The 23927-nt window shown below is 41.1% G+C and overlaps 1 protein-coding gene across 1 annotated transcript in view; it reads left to right on the top strand.

Annotated features, from left to right (window-relative positions):
* The window catches only part of PCDH15 (protocadherin related 15), a 451284-nt gene that overhangs the window by 288726 nt on the left and 138631 nt on the right, over positions 1-23927 (top strand). Inside the window, exons 20-21 of the mRNA XM_063132951.1 lie at positions 8869-9174; positions 10870-11094. Of these exons, the coding sequence (XP_062989021.1) occupies positions 8869-9174; positions 10870-11094 (531 nt within the window). The remainder of the gene's footprint in view (positions 1-8868; positions 9175-10869; positions 11095-23927) is intronic.

The raw sequence follows: 23927 nt of genomic DNA, 5'->3' as shown, positions 1-23927 counted from the left end.
TCTGCCATCTTTTTTCCTTTTTAAAAGAAAAGATGCACCCCTAGCTGTGTACATAAGGCACTCTTCACATTTGATGGACCCCTATGCAGTGGAGGTTGGTGGCTCCTATTTCAGTAGGACTGTGAATCCACTCTGGCTTTCATTCACAGCCATTCAGAACTCTATAGGATCTATAAAAGGTTCTGAATCCGTTTTAGGGATAGACTTCTACACTTCAGATAGCTCCTTTAGAGTTTGGACTGGTTCTGACAGAAACCCAGAACAGATTCACCACCTCGCTGAAATAGGAGCCACCAATGATATATATGACTGGATGTTGTAATCTAAGCTAGTGGCCATCACTTATAATAGTCAGTCTCATAATTAATTTATGGGGTGCTTTTTTTTTTTTTAAAAAAAAAAGAATTAGATATATTAATGGAAGAGAGCTCCATCAATGAAAATTAAATGCAGCCACTATGTTCACAGCAAGTATATTTCTAAGTACCAGATGCTGAGCTCAGACAGTGGCAAGCAGTAGTGAGGTAGGGGGGCTGTATGCTATTTGTCACCATCCAAAGCTCTCAGGCTGTTGAAAATAGAGATGGAAAAGGTGGTCCTTGGTCTATTTCCAGAAGGGCAATCATTTTGTTCCTTTGACCTTAACTGAAGAAAATAGAGGCCTTCAAGAGGCAGCTGGACAGCCATCGGTTAGCTGTGCTTTAAGATGGATTCCTGCATTGAGCATGGGGTTGGACATGATGGTCTTATAGTAGGGTGACCATATCTGGGAAACCAAAAAAGAGGGGGCGAGGAAGTATCATTCCCCCCCGCAACTTCTCGAATTGGGACCTAATCTGTAATGTCCAGGAATGACACGCTTTCCCCTTTAAAGCCCTGACTGGAGCAGTGGTGTGTGTGTGAATGATGCGCCTCTGGAAAGTGCATCATTCCCCCTCCCCACCAATGCTAATAGCAGCCTTAAAGGGGAAAGCGTGTCATTCCCAGACATTATAGAAAATTACAGAAAATTCCTCCTGAAACGCAGGATAGATCATAAGCCTGGGGAAATCTGGAGAAATCCTGACAGTTGGGCCATAGCTAGACCTAAGGTTTATCCCTGGATCATCCAGGGGTCAAACCTGTTCATCTAGGTGACACACAGGGGATCCAGTGCTCAGGCAGGAGTGAACCCTGGATGATCCCAGGATAAACCTTAGGTCTAGCTGTGGCCTAGGTCTCCCTACTTATAAGCCCCTTCCAAATCTATTATTCTATGATTCTATCATGGCTCATGGCTCTTGGAACTCTCCAGACAAAGGCTCCTTGCTGAAACAACAGTAGATTAATTAAGATGAAGCCAAAGATGAAGCAGTGATTCAAATCCTCTTTTATTAGAGCTGCCAAAATGTGCCTAACACTTTTGCTTCTTTTTACCATGAGGACTAGGAACGTGCTTTTTTTTAAAAAAAATTGTGATGACCAGCACTTTTTAGAAAAGTTGATGTTGCAGTTGCCAACAGCCTCCTCCCCTCCAGCTTCCCGCTGCTTTGCCTGCAATGGGAAAACCAGGGATGGGGGGACATGGGGCGTGATCTCTCATCTGCATCTTTTTGTGTACACTCTTTCTCCTGCAAATAGAATCTCCTTCTTGAACATCTTGGCCCTTTAAGATATGGGTTGCTTAAACATGACATTAGAGAGGAAATATGACACCTCTTACATAACGGGGTTTTCTTTTCAGACAAACAAGTGATCCTTTCCCCTTGAACGTACATCCCTGATTCACTCATTCAGTTATGCAATATAGTTTTAGTGCATTCTGGCATCATAACACCTTCATTTACTGCAGGGATGGGCAACTTCCAGGGGCAAGGGGGCTACATTGCCCCCTTGAACCCACTGGGGAGGGGGCAGAGTAGTGATGGCAAAAGTTGCAGTGATTTTGACGAAGAAACAAGGCTTGTGGAGAAGGCATACCTTTTTCCCAAGCACAATCATGTTTCTTGTAGTCTTCTGGAAGCACGATTCTGCTCACAAACAGCTCCCCTGCGTTCCTTGCTTCCCTGCAAAACCGCTGTTGTTTTTGTTGCTGCCACTGTGGCAGCAAATTCAGCAGTGTCAGTAGAGGGGGACCCAAAAATGGCCTTGGGGTTGGCCGTACGTAGCCTTAATGCAGTGTGTAACCCACCTGTGATTTACTATATAAACACTTTCTGTAGGCCTGGGGTGGGGACCTCTTTTGGCTGAGGGCTGCATTCAACTTTAGAGAAGCTCTCAGGGGCCACATTCCTGTGATGGGCAGGGCCAAAAGCAAAGGGTGTGTGTAGCCAAAGATACAAAAATGTCAGCATATTGTAGCTTGTAGCCTTTACTGCCAGTCTTAGGAGAAGCATTTGAATCTTTTAGAATGGGGGCGGGGAATTGCACAAAGGTTGGGAAACCACCAAGTGATTGGTGGTTGAGGGAAAGAGGGTGGAGCCAAGGGAAGGGTGTGTGCCCATCTGGGGGACCCTGTTGGGCCAGATTTGGCCCCAGGCCTGCAGTTCACCACCCCCTTATGTAGGCCTATTTGGATGGGGGGGAAACTGCTCTGATGTTTTCAAATGAAGAAGCAACACTTTCAATCCTTTTTCCCCCAAAAAACTGATTGTAATCTTCCAGGAAAAATATTATTAAAATAATTAATTAAATTCTGTCAGTAATTTTGGGACATTTCTGGGTTGTGGTTGTTGTTTTGTTTGTTTCTCTGATAAGTGAAGAATGAGATGTTAACCCAAATATAATTTGGCACTTTAATTTTAGATAGTAATAAATCTTCTTAAATTCACTATAGTCTTAATGGGTGTTGGTTGTAATCCAGTTAGCAGCTGTTTAATTGCTTTCATGTGGCCCTTGTTTAAAGCAAAATTATTTGAGCACACACATTAGCTTTGTGTGTACACATCTGTCATGGAGTAAGCCTATGAATATATAGTGTGCTGCTGCTACCTCAGCTAAAATCCCTGTGGTACATTCCACCTTTAACAAAGGAAAAAGAACTTTCTAGCTTTCTAAACAAGATTGAAAATGTAAATGTGTACTGTCTATATGACAAACAATTATTAGCAACTTTTATTGCAATATGTCAGCGTAGACAGCCATGGGAAACCTGGCCTAATGTTCCTGCTGTAGTTTAAGATCTACTAAGGCTGTAGATTTACTTGTTTAGCCCTGTCATCCAGCTTTTCAGAAGTGAAACTAAGGGCAGGTCCTGTAACATTCCTATCCTCAACCCAAGAACCATTATTTGAGCCTTTGTCTTCCTAATTGAACACATTGCTGAATGCCCTTTTTTCACCTGTCAATTTACACTGTAATAGCCTGTGTCATGGAAGGCTTAAAGGATACATCAGGCAGGAAACTAGACAAGAACTTTATTCTCTTTCCAAAAATATCACAACTACAAAAGGAAATTCTTGTCTTCACTGAGTTACAACTAAGTCCAATGCCTGCTAATGCTTCTAACTATATAATGATGCTGTTGATAGTCTGACTGGCATTAGCCTCTGAATCAGGGGTGTCTCAGTAAACTGATCAAAATCCATTGCTTTTTTAAAATTATGCATGTTTAATAGACAATTTATTGCACAATGGATCTGGTTGTAGAAAAATTGCAACTCTAACACCAACATTTGCTGCCTTGATAGGTAGTTATGGGGTAATGGAAGGGAAACTATTATTGTATCGTGTGTCTATGCATGGATTTACACGCACATGAGACGGATTACAGTTAAGATGCATTCAGATACCTGGAAAGTTGCATGTTTCCATCACTCTGTACTCATGGAGGGTGACCTTCTGAAGAAATGAGCCTCCTGTATCCATGGAAGCTGTCTATGCAGTTAAGAATGCTGACTTCCCAGCATTCTCAATCACATGGACAGGCTTCATGGATAGAGGAGGCACCCCTCTTAAGAAACCAATGAATGTGATGAAAGTGGTGAGGACAGAGAGGTCCCTCTCCCGACACAATTTTACCTCTTTCAAAAAACCTGAATAGGGCTTCTCTGAAAGAAACTCATGTGTGTTCAGAGTCCTTGGAATGTCCTGAACTTACTGCAGCTTTCAAAAATGGCATCTTGAAATTTCCCACCCTATTCATAGCCGGCAAAATGGTGTGTGTGTGTGTGTGTGTGTGTGTGTGTGTGTGTGTACAATTTGGCTAAATATTCTCTAGGGTGCGTTTGAAATTCTCCAACACTTTCCCCCCCCCCCAAGGTGTTTCTCCCCCCTCCCATTACCGTATTCATTTTCCCATGCCACCACAAGCTACAACCACAACAGCACTACTTCTTTTTTACATCTGAGCTTCCATTTTGTATTCAACACAATGCATTAGAAGACACATTGTTATAGGCCATTTTTTATAGGAAATGACAGCCAATAAAATTAAAGAGGATATTCAGAGAATATTTGGTAAATCAGAGGGGCAGGAGTTTCTCAGAAAAAGACTCTTCCGGGAAAAAAATCAACTTGAGTCTAGTTTGGATTTGAGAGAAAGCCAAGAACTCCTGCCAAGACCAGAAGCTCTCTGGACTTCCTTATCCATAGAGTCAAAGAGTTGTAAATCATCTACTGCAGAAGTGGACAGGAGATAGACCTTCAGATGTTTGTTATCCCAACACCCAGAATCCCCTACAAGCATAGCCAGTGGTCAAGAATACTTGGAGTTAAAGTCCAAAACATCTGAGATCTACTTTCTGCCCTCCTCTGATCTAGTGCAATTCCCTGCTCAGTGCATGAAGTCCAGAGCTAGAGCATCTTCAACAAATGTTTTCATGTCCTCTTAAGCTTCTCCTGGTTAAACACCCAGTTTTGCAGCTTTCCTCATAAGATGTGCTTTCCATACCTCTGACCATCTTCATTGCTGTCCTCTGAACCCATTCCATTTTGTCTCTATCCTTCTTAGGAACGCAGGAACATAGGACGCTGCTTTATACTGGGTCAGACTAGCCCGGTATTGTCCACACCAACTGGTGGTAACTATCCAGGATTCCAGAAAGGATATTTTCCAGCCCTTTCTGGGGATGCCAGGGATTGAACTGGGATCCTTTGCATATGTTGTGCCATTGAGCCATGGCCTTTCTATCAATAAAGCGTTGTGCCTAGAACTAGATACAATATTCCAGATGAATCTGATTAGTACATAATAAAGTGGATCTCTTGTTTTTAGTGAATTCGAAACCTTTGTTCTATCAATGCAGCCTAAAATTGCATTAGCCTTTTTTGCAACCTCATCACACTGCTGACTCATGTTCTACTTATGATCAACTACAGTCCCAAGGTTTTTTCATGTATATTGCTCCATAGTCAGGTGTCCCCTGTTCTGTACATGTGCATCTTATGTTCTTTGCTTAAACGTGGAAATGTTTATGTCCCTGCCAAATTTCGTTTTGTTAGGTCATCCATTTCCCATATCAAGGTCATTTTGAATTTTATTTTTAGTCTTTTGAGATAATTGCTTTCCTTCCCTGTTTTATATCATCTACAAATTTGAAGTCCAATTCGTATTAACACATCTGTGTTGGTGATGTCCCACGTGATGCGCTTTGATGATTGGCTGGATAGTTCAGAAAGTTATCTATTTTATTTATTACATTTTTATACTACCCATCGGCCAAAGCTTTCTGGGCAGTATACAATCTACGTCAACACTACCTCGCATCTTGGAAGGATTCATAGGCATGTCAAAACTGTGTGGAGAAATGCTTATATAAACAGTTTTTCCTGTAGAGCTCTTATATAAAAATATGTGGTATGAAGCATCCCTACTTCATCCCATTTATGAAGTAGGCCTGAGATTGTATTAAAAAATCCTTATTAAATAGCTTTGATAACTTATTTAGTTTTCCATATTATGTCGTTAGAGATCTCTTGACCTGTTACTCACATATGAATCAGTCTCACATCTAGACGATTGGATAGAGCCAGTCAAGAAGAGGCCCAGTTGCATGGAACACCTACTTGTCACCAGTTACTGATGCAAAGGCTTTCCTTTTCAGATGTACATTGGGTCAGAGTGGGCTCAGCTGCACAGTTTGGGATGGGTGGGCCCCCACTCTTTGTACATTTGAATGCCCTCCACCCAAGTAACATTTGACTTGACAGCTGCAAACTCTTAGCCTCAGTTTCCCATCAGTGAAATGGGAACAATCCAGATTCCCCATATTGTAAACACTTTTATTACCAAACCAAGCTTACAGTTCTTAGGGTTGCCATATTTTTCCTGACAATGGCACAGTAACCTTAAGAGTGACAGAAATCTAGCAGATGCTGTTTGCCCTAAGATGGCAACAAAGACCTTAGCTAGACTGGGCGAAATCCTGGGGCAAACCCCGGGATCGTCCCTGTGCGTCCACATGACACGCAGGGGATCCTGGGATCAGGGAGGGATGATCTCTCCCTTGCCCCGGGATCTTGCCCTCCCCTTTGGTCCCGCTTTTTCCACAGTCCCGGGCTGAGTCCGAGTCTACGGAACGTGTAGCCTGTTGCTGCGGTTTGACCCATCTCCGAGCGATTCCTCGTGCAGGGCCGGGAGCCGCACACAGGGGTAGGGTGGGGGGAGTGGGAAAAGTAATTACATTTTTTTAAAAAAATACCTTACCTTTAGCGCACGAGCAATCATGTGTTCCTTCCTCTTTAAAAAAAATGGTGGGCATGACACCTCTCCTCCTGAGGTCGTTGTGCCTCATGTGTAAACGGAGGAGGGATCTCACATTAATCGCAATGCGAGATCTTCCCTCCTCTGTCGCAGACTATGAGGTAGGTCTAGCTAAGGCCATAGATGCAGTAGTAGTATATGTTGCACATGCCTAGTGCAGTGCTCTGAAAAGGCCTATTCCCTTAGGTGCAGAAATACATTTACTGCCATTGTATCTAGGTCTCCATGCAGAGGAGAGCAGCATCTTTCCCCTGAACAGACTTCTCATCCTCACCAATCATATTGGAGAAGCAGCTGTAAAGGAAGTAGATCTAGACAGTCATTCACAGTAAGATGTTTGCAGTAAGATGTTTAACCATCAGACAGAAATATAGCTGAAACCATTAATGTTTATTGTGTGGATGTAGTACAAAAGGGAAGCAAGTGTGTGATTTTTATTAACAATTTTAATTAACTTTTAATTGATTTCCATGAAGATAAATGGTTTCATTATCATGCCTCACACTGAGCACCATGGCAGGATATTAAATGTCTTTGGAAACTTCCTGACAGTAGTGCTGATAACCAGGGACTTTTATGTTACATTATCATGTGGGATCATCTGGAGACTCTTTTATAAATGTACGCAAATGAAAATCCCCTAATCAAGTGCACACTTCATTCCAGTTACATGTCCAAAGTTGCCAAGCCCTGATTTAATTGGTAAAAAAAGAGAACAGGTTATACAATATCAGGTCTGCTGATATACGGAGTCTTGTCCCTCCTCTACAGTCCTAGTCTGTCCTCTTCTTCGTGTCCCAGGCATGACTTCAGATCATGAAGCAGTGCTTCTTGTGCGTCCAAGCAGGACTGGAAACAAATGACTGAAGGAAAAGAGTCAAGGATCTCATCCATCCTGATAACTAGTAACCACCTAGCAGAAAACAATAGCTCCAACCAGAAAGTGGAGTCTTCTGTGAGTTCCCTTCTTCACAATGCATTTCTAATACAGGAACTTTAAGAGAAAGCAGGGAACTTAGGAAGTGGACCACTATGGACTATTGGACCAGCAACCACTAACTTTGGAATAAGTGCTTAACTACTAGTTGCAGGCGTGGACCTCTTAATCCCTGATGTATGTACACCTTGATCCTACTTGTAACATTGCTGAAGCCAGTTGTAATGCCTTAAGGATATAGCACCCAAGCAGCTAAGTCCACACATTTTTTGCTGGTTTTCAACTGCCTGGGACTTTCAGTGACATTGTTCTTTGGAAACGGCTTTGGACCTCAATACTTGAGGAAGTACCTCACCCTATATCTGCCTGCCCAAGATCTGAGATCTATCAGAGGAGCCCTTCTCCATGCCCCACCAATGTGAGATATACACTATGGTGGGACATGGGAGAGGGCTTCCTCCATTGTGGCACCCTGGCTGTGGAATGCCCTCCTTTTGGAGGCTCAACTGGCGCCAGCACTGGCTTCATTTCAGTGCCAGGTTAAGACATGGCTGGCTTTTTAACAAAGCCTTTGATGACTAAATCCACCAGCTTGTACACAATCTTGTTTTAATTGGATTTTAGTGTTTTAAAAATTCATATTGGTTTTAACATATTAATGGTTTCATTTGTTTTAGAATAGTTTATTTATTGTTCTATTTTATATGTATGATTTTATCTGTATGCCACCCTGAGATTCTTGTGATACAGGGTGGGATAAAAATGTTTTAATAAATAAGTAAATAAATAAAACAGCCTTGGATGTCCAGACTTTCTTAAAGTTACAGGGATCTGAATATGATTTCTGGTAGTTTTAGAATTAGAGTATCGGAATTCTGTAAAACATAGAAATGGTTACAGACTAAAATGCACAACTTACATGAACATTTAAATAGAACATTTGTGTTCAAAAGTCATTCTACACCCTACATTTTCATAAAAATATAAAAAATAGTTCAATAGTTAATTCATACTTTAACTAGACTAGGATATTTAAGATTCCACCCCCACCCCCCCAGTTGTCTTTTAGAATTTAAAAAAAGCAATAAAGACTGATCTATTCCGGCAGGCCTATCCAGTGAAATTTTAGGATGTTTTCAGGATGTTTTAAAGATGTTTTAATCATGTATGGTATGTTTTTAATCAATTTTAATGTGTATTTGGGGACAAGCTCCTCTCCTCTGATTATATATGTTTCCTTACCTTTTAGGCTACTGACCCCGATGCAGGAGTAAATGGCCAAGTCCGTTACAGTTTGGCGAACTTCAACAATCTTTTCCGCATAACATCCAATGGCAGCATTTACACTTCCGTGAAGCTAAATAGAGAAAAAAGGGATTATTATGAACTCATTGTTGAAGCAACAGATGGAGCTGTGGACGCCCGTCGTACAACATTAACTCTGGGAATCAAAGTTTTGGATATTGATGACAACAGCCCGGTATTCACAAATGCCTCTTATATAGTGACTATTCCTGAAAACTTGCCCCCGGGCACAGTCTTTCTTCGTTTAGAGGTAAGAGGAGCAGGAGTTCCATGGATATTGTCAATCAAGCAGAATATGTCATAAACTCATTGTGTTAAAAAAATAAAAATGTTCCATCTGGTTGGCTCCCTGTAAAAAGAAAAATTACTTGTGATGGTAGGAAAAATGATGGCTCATGATTACACATTTCTAGAATTTATACTGAGGTTTTAACTTACAAAAGGCAGAGGACGAATGGCTATAACACTGGCAGTCTTCCTAATAAATGAATTAAAAGAATTATTCAATATTTATAATTTGATTAATACTAAAACATCGTGAGCCACCATTAGCTCCCCGCCCCACTCCAATGGTGCATTTTAAAATTGAATTGCAAAGTTATTGCTTCTTATTAATCTTAGCATTACTTTGAATCTATAGAGCCTATGTAATAGAGTCAAACTCCTTTCTTATGATAGTGATACAGACTCTAAAAGTATACCAGTAAGAGGGAAACATATGAGTTATGATCTAGAGTGCACTAATGAACCAGAGATAACTATTAGAATTGTAAGAGATGCATGTGTCTGGCCCCATTCATTCCAAAGGGGGGGAAAGAGCAGCTTTGTGTGCAGATATTTTTCTTCCTTTGAAGTGAATGAGGACGTTATTGAGGACAGCAGAGATCTGTTTGCGTATTGCCTGTAATCTAGTGCAAGATACTTCCTCCCGTCCTTCCACTTCTGTTTTTCATGCCAAGCCACAAAACTGGGGGGTGGGGGAGGAAGTGTAATGGACTGTAAACACTGACTATGGGCATGTCTACACCAGGGAGGTGGAGGGGGAAGATCCCATAATATGGTAATCTTGAGATCCTCCCCCTCATTCTACTCGCAGCACACGACACCCTGGGAGCACGGATCGTGGCTGCCATTTTGGGTTTTTTGGGGTTTTAATTGAAGACGAGCGCAGGTGTGCGCCTTCAAAAAGGTATTTTTTAAAAAACAAAACCTCACACTCCCCCCACCCCCTATGCCCAGTTCCCAGCTCTTCGCGTTTACTTGCGAGGAACCAGGAAGAAACTGGGACAGCTGCCCACACGTCCCTCGTCTCAGGACAATCCCAAGACCACGGGAAAAACTGGGATTAAAGCCATCCCAGCTATTGCGAGAAAAGGGAGGGATCATCGCTCCCTGCCCCTGGGATCTCCTGTGTGTCATGTGGATGCATAGGGATGATCCCAGGCGATCCCCGGGATATCGCCAGGTCTAGACATGCCCTATGTGATAGCTGCCAAGCATCATAATGGGATGTGGGGTTAGGGTCAAGTGGAACTAAATTTAAATAAATATATACAATTGAGGAACAGGATCTGGGGAATAACAGAGAAGACTAGATTGTTAGGCATTTCAGCTTCCATTCCGAAACAAAGAAAGGTAGACTAGAGAGAAGGGATCCGTTGGGCTCTGCTGCACTTGCATTGGGTACTGTGCCTACAGTTTGTAGTTCAGAATGAGAAGGAAGAATGCATGTGTTAGGCTTTATTGGATCACAGCCATGTTGTGTGTGCATGTGTATGTGTTTATGTGTATACACACACACACACACACACACACTTGAGAGAAAATGGTTACTCAGAAAAAAGCTACAAAAATAATAATGTTTGACCTCCAAGGTTTTATCTTATGAAATGTATGTACAGTGTCTTTAGCTGTAAGCCAAACTCTTGTTCATTATTTCCTCTAGGCTAAAGATATTGACCTTGGATCCAATATTACCTATGGAATACGAACCCGGGAAGCACTCCAGTTTTTTTCATTGAACAAATTTTCAGGGGCACTGTCACTTCTAAAGTCCTTGGATTTTGAGTCCTTTTCTGGCGCAGATGCAACATTCACATTTTTAGTGGAGGCCTTTGATATTAGGGGAACAATGCCGCCGGGTCTTGCTACTGTCACTGTGAGAATAAGGGTAAGAGCTAAATTATTAATTTTTCCCTATCTGCTTACATGATCTGCTGTTTGGTGCCATTAAACAGAGACTCAAATGCATTTAGCAAAGGCAGAGACCCCCAAGAGAAATCCTCTCCTTTCCCTACAGTTTTCTAATGTTCATTGCCTTTTATTTGCATAAATCTGCAGACTTTTTACAGCAGTAACTTGTTCACATTTAAAATGTACTGTACTAACAAATATAATTGCTTTGCAAATGTACATAATTGCAGAGCTATGCTTTGGCTCATAGATCTCTGTGTTACAAAATTATATTGGTGAATCCTTTAAAATCCCCCAAAGATTGAAATAAACACTCAACAGAATTGCTTGCCAAAGTGGCAACATCTATATATCAGTTTAAGTCCGCATAAACCCATAGTTTTATGAGCCTCACTTATGGATCAACTGCTTGTATGCACTTCAGTGGAATTTCAATTTCTGCTGTTATGAGGTTCTAGCTTTCCAAAAGAATTGACTGTGTTTGAGCTGCTTGAGTAGTATACATTTTTCTGCTTTTGTGATTTACTGTGCAATATGCTTACCTTCGTCTCACTGCCTTTAAGGTCCACTTCAGACATTGGATTTTTAGGTGCAATCTGTAAGAGTACAGGCAGCAACATCAAGTCAATGTGGTAAGGACATGTGGCAAGTGGGTACACAACTCATTGCATATCCATTGATCACCTACACAGGTTTGCCTATGTGTAATGTGTGAAATGGCTCTAATGCCCCCTTGGAAAAAAAATAGGAAATGATATCCTGATGTTGTTGAACAGCTCAGAGACTTATAGGTATAAGTACTCATGACTGGGATGATGATGATGCCATCATTATCTGAGAAGACATTATCTACAAGACAGACATGAGCTTTGCTTATTTCATTTCCCATTGTTCAGTGGTTTTAATCAAGGAAATATAGAGAAAGTACAGGTGATATGGTTTAGTTTGTCAAGTCTTCTGCCTGAGGAATATTTCAAATAAATGGTAATAAAAGTACCTACATTTACCGCAAGAGTCTGAGTACCTCATTCACTCAGCCATTTGCCAAGTCTGATACCAGATCATTTTACACATTTTCTCACAATGGATATGTGCAACAGATCAACCTGAGCGTCTTCGCCAGACACATCTTGTACTTACGTAAGTGTGCATACGTACACCCACCCAGACACACCTCTCATTGTTTTCCCTTTCCAGGTGTCCTTCTCAAAGTTAACCTTTTAAAGCCTGCTTTCTTAGAGGGTTAAGGGTCAGAAGATGTGATCAGCTGTTGTTTCTCAGGGTGACTTTGCATATCACAAGGAAGTTAGCAATAGCAGAAGTTTCAGAGAGTCACACCTCACACATTCTATTTTTATACTTTGTATGCCAGGTCCTTTCTCAAGAAAACTTTGTGCAGCACACTTATTCTTTTCATCTTTCTTTCATGTCTGTGGCATCTTACACTTTCCTTCCCAGTCTATACTGCTCGCCTAATCCTTTGCCTCCTCTTCCATCCCTATCTTGTCTGTTTCATGTTCTTCTGGCCACTTAACTTATTTCTCTATCATGTATAGTAAATGAGGCATTTCTGTTTAAGGATGGGCAAACAAGCAATTTTCGCAGTTGCCCAGATTCCCCCAAAACCAATCTGAAGCTTGTCTCACCTTGTTTGCATTTTTTTTTTCATTTTGATTGAATGGGGGGGGGGGAGCACATTTTTTTAAAAAGCCCTCTGAAAATGCACACTCCCCCCCCCCGAGTAAAGCATAAAATGCCCTCCCCCCAAAAAAATTCACATTTTTTTACAAGCATGAACACAAGTTTGGGAATTTGAAAATATTTTTGAAGAACACACTGTCCTGTGCAGGAGTGGAAATGAGGCATGTTCACACAGCTTGTGAACAGAAATTAAATTCTCGTACATTCCTATTTCTGTTGTTGTTTATCATTGTTGTCAATAAATGTTAGACAGTAGATCTGAGTTGAAGCACTCACAGTTTAGGATTTCACTTTTGCTAAGGTTGAAATATACCCTCCTTTTCATTAACTTTTTTTGTGGTGGTGGGGCGGGGAGGATGCCTTTGAAAGTTTTTTTGTTAATTTTTGCCAGCCATTAGAATGCATATTCTATGCATATCACCACACGTTCTTGCAATCCCTGTTAATGTATTCTCTTTCTGGACTGACCCTGCATTTCACAGTGATTTCTCCAGACAAATGATAAAAGTAATCTAACTTGAAGTCCAAAAATAAATGTGTTATTTTCATCTATTCTGGAGTAAGTAGCAAAAATTGCATCTATCTCTAAAATAGCTCCCAAATTTCAGATGCAATTACAAGTGGCCATAAAGCCCTTTGATTCCTTGGCATGGTTAAGAAATTCTTCAGAAACAGCAAATGAGTACAAGAGCAAATAATTGCAATTTCAAGAGTGTGAAGGCATGATAATGAAGAATATGATGACATTAAGAATTAAGAGAAATAAAGAGCATTCAGCCCATTCTTTGTGTTTTCAGAATCTGTGATCTTCATATAGAACTTTTCTAGATCCAAGGATTTCCCAAGAGCCCTGAAAGATATAATCGTTGAAAGGAAAGCTGGAAACTCCATACATATATTAAAGCCTGCATGGACCTGTATGCCATAGTCAGTCAGTGACTGAATAGTCTGAAATAAAGACAATCACCTGATTCGGTCATACATATCTCAGCTTATTAAGAAAAGTTATGTGCAAGCTTTGTGCCTGCATGCTCCATCCTCATGCTGCCCCTTCCATACTCCCTTCTCAGCATGCCATGGCTAAAGTCTTCCTGGGTTAAATAAGCATAACTACCCTTTATGTCTAAACTAGGAAACTATGGTTAGCAGGACCAGAACAATCAGGATCTGAAATCATGGTTTGAAGTTGGTTTCAGATCCAGTTTTATTCTAAACCTTGTAACCATTGTTTCCTGGTTTGGACACAATGGGAAACTGTGGTTAATTGACTCAGGAACTTTTCAATCATTGACTCAGGAAATTTTCAATCATCGTGTGCTCAGAACAGAAGAGGGTGGCACTTGCCAAACGATGCCAGTGTTGTCAAACAAAAACATTGGTTGTTAGCTTTAGGGCAGCCTTCCCCAAACTAGCTCCCTCCAGATCTTCACTGTGTCAGTTATATGATGCAGATGCAGCGTTGCAGCCACCATGGAGCTTTCCTGCAAAGCTGCACATTGAAAAAGTCCCGACTTTTACAATGGGAGCAAGGTCAGTGCGGCTCTTCTGCCATCTGACGTCACTCAGGGCCAATCTGAGGATGGTCCCCAGTGGGAGGTGACTGGCAATTGGTCACCTTCCACCAGGAAGAGGGCATGGGGTGGCTGCAGTACCCAGATGGCTGCCAGAAATCCCGCTCTCCCTCTCCATTGCAGGGATTACCTGACACCACTGCAGGAGAGGAAAACCACTGGTTTTTGGAAGAAGGTGGTGCTGACTCGGTGCCGTGAAGACAGCCCCCAGGTGTGTTAGACTACAATTTCCAGAAGCCCCAGCTAGCATAGCTGCATATTAGGAGTTGTAGTCTAACACATTGAGATGGCACCAAGTTGGGGGAAGGTGGTTTTAGGTGGTAGGAGGTATGTTATAGAAGGCAAAAAATGTTTTCCAAAAAGAGATTAAAGTAAAATATTGCTAGCTGTGGATGCATTTAGTGTTTGTGAGTATCATTCATTTCAGCAATTGTACTAGGGCGTTTGTAGTTGGAATTTGGAGAAGTTCTTGTATAGCTTCCTTACGAGCTGATTATGATGTGACATTTGTGTGTGTCCCAGTCCACTCTGCTTTATATTAAGCTTTCTACCGTGAGGACAGTGAACTTGAGAAGCCACGTCTCCCTTCCACGTGTAGGAGGCTGAGAGGGCAGGAGGCAACCAAGACAAATGTCTATCGCCACATTTCAAGCCTGTGCCATTTTAAATAAAGGAGTCTGCTGCTAAATACATTTGTCATATAATGATCTGTTTGACTCCAGTCTTTTCTTTTTCTGCCGCTGCTACTGCTACTGATTACATTTTAGATTGGTTTTATAGTTCTCTTTACTGAAAGCTAGTTTAGATGTTATAGCCAGCATTTGGAAAACGCTTTTCACCCATCCTAAACTTTCTATTTCTTATCCTATAACTACATGAGCAGTATTGTCTGTCTGTTTGTGCTTCTTATTTTGGATACTACTCTATTTCATGTCTATCAGTGCTAACATTACTGCTACTCGGAATGATAATCCAGATGTCCATCAACTGATCAATGTCAAATGAGACCTTTAATATACACTGGCTACTGGCTAAGTACCTTTTCCCTGTGAGTTGTGACCCCTGCAGTTGATGGTGCTATAGAAATGAGTGCATTCAAGCCTCAGCTGTCAACAGTTTTTGAGACATGACACAGGGGGTGAAAAATGCCCCGCTTAAAAGTAGTCATACTCTTTTACCAGCAAGAAATTTATGTTTGGTCAATTGTCAGACAATAAAAGAACTTTCAGACAGAATCTTGTGGAGAGTGAGGGAATATAGCCACTGCTATTTTGCCAAAAGAGTGTCTATTGGCCGCATCCCCAGGGATTCACATGTACAGTGTGCAAGACCTATCAGTAGCAGCCCTGAGGGCTGCATTCCCTTCAGGTGGTTCTTTTTTTTATAAGGCGTATTATCTCTATCTCTACATATAATATAAAAGCTTTCCTGGAAAATGTCTAAATTCTATCTGTCCATTGCTTGGTTGTTTTTATTGTTCTTTATTCTTCAAACAGCAGTATTACAGATAGCTTTGTGAAAGCCAATTTGGGGGTATATTTGCACTGAGCAGTAGTCAGAGTGCTGTCATCAACTTGAACTAAGACCAACGGTGCATACAGTACAAGGTGCTCACATGGAAGCCACACGAGACTGTTGTCATGGGATGAACTACTCATATGTTCATCATCTAGAGACTCCAATCAAACTGGGCTATTTTTTCCCCATGCTACTGCAGAAATGCTGTAAATGCCTGCCCTGTCTGTATGATAGCCCACTATACATGGATAGCTCACCACATGAAACCAAAGGCCATGTAGACTGGTGTGGCATTTGTAACATGTGCACTGGTCCTTAGTACAGTTTTCAAAGTGTGGATTGCTCAGCTTGTGGGTGGTATCTGATTGCTTCATCATGAGCAGAGATCCCTATTAGTCTGATCCTGTGTCAATTCCCATGTCTCCCCCTAAAAGCCAAAATATGTCTATGGAAACATCATATGGGATGCTGGGATGCTATACTTCAGAGTCCAGGTGGGGTATCAATTGTTTGACTGCTCCTCCATGGGAAAACATTCCTGGACGTGGACTAACTCTCACTAAGATGTGCTAGCTTTCTAGATAAGTAGTGTGTTGTTGGTTTTAATTCAATAATTATTCAATTAATTCATTTATATACTGCTCTTCATAATAAATTACAAAGTGTTTTACATACACTACAAAACATTTTATTTTACATTTTACATTTTATTTTTATTTTACATAAAATACAAAACACAGTATTAATACAAGACTATTATTAAACCCTAAAGATGTCAAACCAGCAGCTAGATAAGAAATGCAGTAGACAGTTCCAACAAAACAGAACATTCAAAGAACATCAAAAGGACCCAAAGGTCTGGGTGAAGAGATACATCTGATGTAGAGAGTAAAAGTGAACTACTTAAGATGAGGGCACCAGAACCGAGAAGGCCCTCACTTGGATCGCCACTTCCCAGGCATTGCCCACAAGCGGAACGATAGCAAGGTCCAACTATTACAAAGGGTCACCTTGGGCCTGAGGAGACTGAAGATACTGATATATCAACCGTCTAGGATTTGCTCTTTAAGAAGTGGAAACTCAGGGGGCTCCTCTTGATAGGTTAAGGACACTGGTTCATTGTCAGAGCTATTGTGGTTGCATGACCAGACCTTTTTTGGGCCTGCCCCCAAGCCGACAGGGTTTTCCTGCTCCATCTCCTTACTGCCCAACCTGGTATGCCCGAGGTAAGAACAGCTACAAACCAATAATTCCTAGTTTGTTTCATAAGAATTAGGACTGTGCACAGACCCCCCGTTTCGTTTCGGAGCCCATTTCGGATCTTCCAAAACAGGCCCGTTTCATTTCGGGTCATTTCAAGAACACCCCACCCCCGTTTCATTTCGGATCTGAATCCAAAGAAAAATTCGGACCTCCGAAACGCTATTCGGATGCCATTTTTTTCCATTGACATGCATTGTCTGAAAAATTGCCTATAACTTATTAATTTTTAATGATAGAACAATGAAATTTGGTGAGCTTACAGATACTTTGGAGATGCTTATGCATGTCCAGTTTTAGACGGATCTGTACATCGGTTTTCTTGCAATGAATTTTTTAAAATGTGAGTTTCAGTCTTTTCAAAGTGATGTAACCTCCTCATTTTTCAAGAAAAACACATATAACTTTGCATCATAAAAGAACCTAAGCAGGGCTTGATACATGGCAATTTTGAAGTACATCCGCACATCCACTGATTTTTAGGATTATTTTTAAATTTTAAATGCATTTTTGTAAATGGGCCCAGTGCTCTTCAACATTTTTATTAATGATTTGGATGAGGATGTACAGGGAACGCTTATCAGATTTGCAGATGACACAAAATTGGGTGGGATAGCTAATACCCTGGAAGAAAGAAACAAACTTCAAAGTGATCTTGATAGGCTGGAGTGCTGGGCTGACAACAACAGAATGAAATTTAATAAGGATAAATGCCAAGTTCTATATTTAGGAAATAGAAACCAAATGCACAGTTACAAGATGGTGGATACTTGGCTCAGCAATACTACAACTGAGAAGGATCTTGGAATTGTTGTAGATCACAAGCTGAATATGAGCCAACAGTGTGATATGGCTGCAAGAAAGGCAAATGCTATTTTGGGCTGCATTAATAGAAGTATAGCTTCCTAATCACGTGAGGTACTGGTTCCTCTCTATTCGGCCCTGGTTAGGCCTCATCTAGAGGATTGTGTCCAGTTCTGGGCTCCACAATTCAAGAAGGACGCAGACAAGCTGGGGCGTGTTCAGAGGAGGGCAACCAGGATGATCAGGGGTCTGAATTCAAAGCCCTATGAAGAGAGACTGAAAGAACTGGGCATGTTTAGCCTGTAGAAGAGTAGATTGAGGGGAGACATGATAGCACTCTTCAAATACTTAAAAGGTGGTCACACAGAGGAGGGCCAGGATCTCTTCTCGGTCATCCCAGAGTGCAGGACACGGAATAACGGGCTCGAGTTAAAGGAAGCCAGATTCCAGCTGGACATCAGGAAAAACTTCATGACTGTTAGAGCAGTACGACAATGGAATCAGTTACCTAGGGAAGCTGTGGGCTTTCCCACACTAGAGGCCTTCAAGAGGCAGCTGGACAACCATCTGTCAGGGATGCTTTAGGGTGGATTCCTGCATTGAGCAGGGGGTTGGACTCGATGGCCTTGTAGGCCCCTTCCAACTCTGCTATTCTATGATTCTATGATCTCCGTCACTTTTAAAGGTAAAGACACATATCTTGGCAACTTGATAGATTCTACATATATCTTTAGGCATGGCAATTTAGAAGCACATGGCTTCATCTGCTGATTTTTAGGAATTTTTTTAAAGGTTGAGGTTTTAAAATTATTATTTTTTAAAATACGCTGTCATTTTTCAACATACACACCTGCAGCTTTGCAACATGATAGAACCGATGAAGGGCTTGATGCTTGGCAATTTTGAAGCACATAGGTTCATCTGCTGATTTTTAGTGATTTTTTAAAAAGTTTTAGCATTCCCTCTTTACAAAAATGCATTCATCTCCATTATTTTTAAAGGTAAAGACCTGTAACTAGGCACCATGCTAGCCTCTTTATAGGGTCTTAGGTACCCCAAGTTTGAAGCATATTGGTTCATCCCCTGATTTTTAGTGAATTTCTATAACTCAAACTTCATTGAGGACTAGTATCTTGTGAGGTAGTTCCCCCCCAAAAGAAATGAAATTACAGATACAGACCTGGAAATTAGCACCATAGTAGGTCTTCAGAAGGGCTTGATGCATGGCAATTTTGAAGCACATAGGTCCATCTGCTGATTTTTAGTGATTTTTAAGGTTTTTAGGCAAGATCAGAAAGCTCCGTGTGTATTGGCAGCCGTGATTGACGAGTTCTTACCTAAATTGGCAGGGGGAAGTACAGGCTGTCCTTAGTACTGTCCTTGCCTGTGTTCCTTTGAAGACGTCCGCTGCTTTTCCTGGCTACTTGCGAGTAAATGCGGTAGCCGGGAAAAGCGGCAGAATGGGCTACGTGCCCGCGGTCTCGGGCTCAGCCCAAGACCGCAGGAAGTACGGGGCCACAACCGGTGCTGGTTATCCCGGACCAAGGGAAGGTTAATCCTGCCTGAGCCCGGGATCCCCTGTGCGTCATCTGGATGCACAGGGGCTGGGCCGGGGCTCGCATCGGGCTACCCCATCGTCTAGCAAGGCCCATAGTTAGGCCACTAACCCTTTTATAGCAAATGGTTCATGTTTGTGTTTAAACTGTGGTTATGTTGCCACCATGGTTAGGAATGGTTCACACAACATGCTAAGTCATGGTTCACATGACACACTAAGCCACAATGTCTAGCTCAAAATGCTTAACCACCATGGCTCAGCATGTCGTCTGAACAGCATCTGTGTGGAGTTGGATCAGAACCATGGACTCCACTCCACACAGCTATTGCTATGTTTGGATAAAGTAATACTACACTATCTCCTTCACCTTTTTTAAAAAAGTTTAATATTTACAGTACATGAAGCTGGTAACAAATACTATCCTGTACTGAGTGTGTACAATTTCCCGTTCACTCATTTGTTCATTATTTCACTCATAAATCTCAAAATGCATATTGTCACAAATCCTTTAATGACATTGTTAGCTGATACGCTTTCTTTCTTTCTTTCTTTCTTTCTTTCTTTCTTTTGTTTTCCTTTGGAGAAAAGAAAAGGACAAGTACACTGGACAGTACTTGCAAAAAAAAAAAAGCTTTAGCAGATATCAGGATCTTGAATTTCACTTTGGTGTTTAATTGTCTGCTTAAGCCTTTTATTGCCTCATATACTTCATTGTGAACATTATCCCTTAGTTTAAATAATTAGCTTCTTTAGGGCTTGCAGAACATTAAATATGAAAAAAGAGGCTGTTGTACCATGTTAACAACATGACTACAATTAGTTTAAGGTCTGTTTAAGGAGAGATAATAACAGAAGGTTACCATTTTCAGATTGTCATAAGAGAGATGGCCAAAAGTGGCCCAGGAATGTTTTCATAACAAGGCAAGGACTTCTTTGGACCTATTCTCCACAATGCCCCCACCTTGCATTTTGTTTTCTTATTATGGGGAATTGCGTGTCCCCACTGTCACTTCTCCATCCTTGCTCCTGTCCCACAATACTTCCTCTTTCTTCCTGGAGAAGAAAGAGGAAGTAAACAAAGACCATGTCACCTATTTAGGGACCGTTTTCATTGCACCGCTTTTCCTGCACACAGCAGAAAATGCCAGCACATTCAGTTCCCCCTCACAAAAGTCAGATTTTTTTGCGGGGGGGGGGTGATCTATTTTGTGGCGGAAAGAAGGCAAGAAAGAGCAGGAGGCTTGCGAGAGGCAGATGGTGGCATCTAAAGGATGCATGAAAAACCGTGAGTGTGCAGTAGCGAGTGTGTGATAAATTGCTCATTTGATGAACTGCTATCAAGATAAAGGTAGCTGCTGTGTTAGATTATCCAGTATGCATTGTGTTGTCATGGCAGTGATAGTGTTACTTGAAGTTCCAGAATGGAGGGAGACGAAGATGAAAGTGAACACTCCCTCTCCGCTACTTGAACAGGTGGAAGGGGAGTTCTTTAGGCTGCCGGCAGGAGGGGAAATGGACTCTAGCCATGGAATAATGTTGCAAACAGTTGTGAGGGAGGGGAGAATGACAGTGAGCAAGAGTGATAATATTTCATGAAATTACATGGTTCTCTAATCATCAATCAAGACTTTTAAACAAACAAAAAACTTGAGCTGAGGTTAAGAAGTACTAAGAATCTATCATTTCCCTAAAGATGTCTTAAAATGTTTAGGACAAAATTTCAGTCTCTCTTCGTTATTAGTAGTTTGTTTTTTTAAAAAAATCTTAGCAGATGCCAGTTCTCATGACAAGGGTCATTTTGCCCAATATTAGTAAGTTCTGTTGTGCTGACTTTAATCACTTTAAAATTTGTTCTTTAACTCCCTGTAAAAACCTCACTGCTGAATATTTCTGACTCAGGACACACAAATAAGCATTCATTCATTCATTCATTCATTCAACAGAGGTATGAAATTAAGTGGGAATCATTTCCATAAGATTTGGGTTTATCATCCCAATTATAAACCCAGACAGTTCAAAAGTTACAAATGGCCTCAAATAACTTAGCAGTCAATTCATTTCTAGCATTGTAGCTAGCTTTGTGTGGAGTAAACTTGGGAGATTTATTTATTTTTAAACTGTGTCATGCAAATCACCATTGCATGGTTCCATCTATTCCCCTATGCAAATATGTCTATAGGACAACACACATAGAAGACTTGCCGTGCAATTGTGTGCATGTCTACTCAGAAGCGTGTCCCATTGAACTGAATAGGTTTTACTTCTGAATATGTAGGATTATACTGTTAAGCACATAGGAAACAGCCCTGTATTTCCTTGGTCATCTTTCGAAAATATGTGTGAGAAAATGTCCCCCAAAAGAAAGTGTTCAATGATGTAAATACTGTTCAGCAGTTGTAAATTATGAAAATTAATTAAATGATGGAATCACCATATCTTTCAGTCTTCATGCTTTCAGTTTCCATCCCTGTACTTTTAAAAAATGATGATGGTGGTGATTCTGCTCTCTTTTGGCTTTGTTATTTTGTGTTATGTTCTTTACATTGTCTACTCATGTCTACTCAGAAGTAAGTCCCAAAGTAAGTGACTTCCAGGCAATGGGGTATAGGATTACAGCCTTATTCCTAACCTATTCTGGAATCTGGTTTAGGGGCTTCTGGAAGACAGGGCATGCCAGTAGAAGGCATGAAAATGCCATGCCCAAAGCCCTGTCATTTTCTTGACATTACCACAGAAACAGTGAGACTCTACACCAGGCCTGGTGTAGTTAATTTCCTTCCATTGACTATAATGGGAGAGATGAAGAAGAAGCTGTTCCCACCTCCCACCCTGGCTGTAGCGAAACAGAAGGGCAATGGACGTGGTGGTTGTATAACTGCCCCCTCCCCAGTAAATGAATGGTAAGATCGTTACTGTATCTTTTTTGTAGTGTTGTTTTTATTGTTTAAAATAATGTGGTTTGAAATATTTTAAGCCGCCACGAACACTCTTTTGGGAGTGGAAAGGAAGCAGAACATACTATCAATGAAAACATATTAGAGGTGTGAACTGCGGTGAACATCCTGAAAACTTTCTAAGACACACACCCAGACATCTTGAGGGCCATTGGAGGAGGCTCACTGAAGAGTACTCACTTTATTGAGGAAGGGGGGACCACCTCAGAATTGGAGAAGTAATTAGCGACCGTACTGGTTTGAGGGCTGACTCTTTACAATACTATTTGGGAAGTTTTAAGCCATATTTTCTACATCAAAGATACGTTCTCAGAAGAAAATAACAGTGGGAGTGTTTCCTCTTCTCTACCTGACTCATGCTTTTTGGGTGATGTTGTGAAGTTATGAGACTCCTAGAAAGGTCACTCAGGCAGGAAATATTTCATGATCTTGGTAAGGTGCAGGCGCTCAAGTTAGGAAAGCGAAACAGTGCCTTTAATGCAAAGCAGCTAAAAATAAGCGACCAAATTTTTATTTTATTTTCATTCATTCATTCGTTTATACATGTGTGTTTTCATTCATTTCTGAAAACAAATGCACACTTCTAGAAATTCAAACAGCTGGTTTCCAGATCCTGTTGAATAACCCACAACATCTGCTTTTACCTTCATCTTGTATAAGAAACCACACTAGCTATCAGTAAGCACCTTTTTTACCATTATAGGCTAGTAACTCTGTGATCTATTTAAATTGCTTGCAACTCCCTAAGCAGTACTTCTATGTAGACCTTATTGAAAGGAATATAGAACGCAGAAGACTGAGCTGAGCAGGCAATAACCAACAGGCCACTTTTCATTATCCTCACTTTCTATCTCCCTGTCTTCAAGAAGTATGTCCCATTGTGTCCTTCACCAACCTTGGGCGTATTTACCATATTTGTTTCCTCTTTTACAATGTCAGTGTCAAGTTCTTATAGGATACACTCCCTTAAATATTATAAAGATGGTTTGTCATTTTAGCTCTTGACATAAGGGTGTTGGCAGATCTTGCTAGAGCCAAGATGACAGCTGGACTTACAGTAGAGATGGCTTCAGGAAATCTTGTATATCAGTCTTTATTTTCATTATGGTATTATTCCCAGGCTAGCAAGGAGACAAGAGCCCATAATGTACATTCAAGAATTCATGAACGTTTCTCCAGTATGGCACTCTTCACATAGACTTACGCATGAAATCTGAGAAGAAAAGCATGCCTGTCTACTCCTTTCAATTTCTACCTGAAACAAGAAAGTTTTGGGGACTGAAAGTCTGGATGTTCCAATTTCTGACCTGGACTGGGCCAAAAACTTGGGGAGTTAATTCTCCTGGACTTCATAGCAGCTTTCAGCACCATCGACCATTGTATTCTGCTGAGCTGTCTGTCTGGATTGGGCCTGAAGAAGCACATTGCTATCATTCTCCTTCTG

This window comes from Elgaria multicarinata, chromosome 8 (genome assembly GCF_023053635.1).
Source record: "Elgaria multicarinata webbii isolate HBS135686 ecotype San Diego chromosome 8, rElgMul1.1.pri, whole genome shotgun sequence".
Taxonomy (NCBI): Eukaryota; Metazoa; Chordata; class Lepidosauria; order Squamata; family Anguidae; genus Elgaria; species Elgaria multicarinata.
The sequence above is the reverse complement of the archived record's forward strand: the minus strand, read 5'-3'. Positions and strand labels throughout refer to the sequence as shown.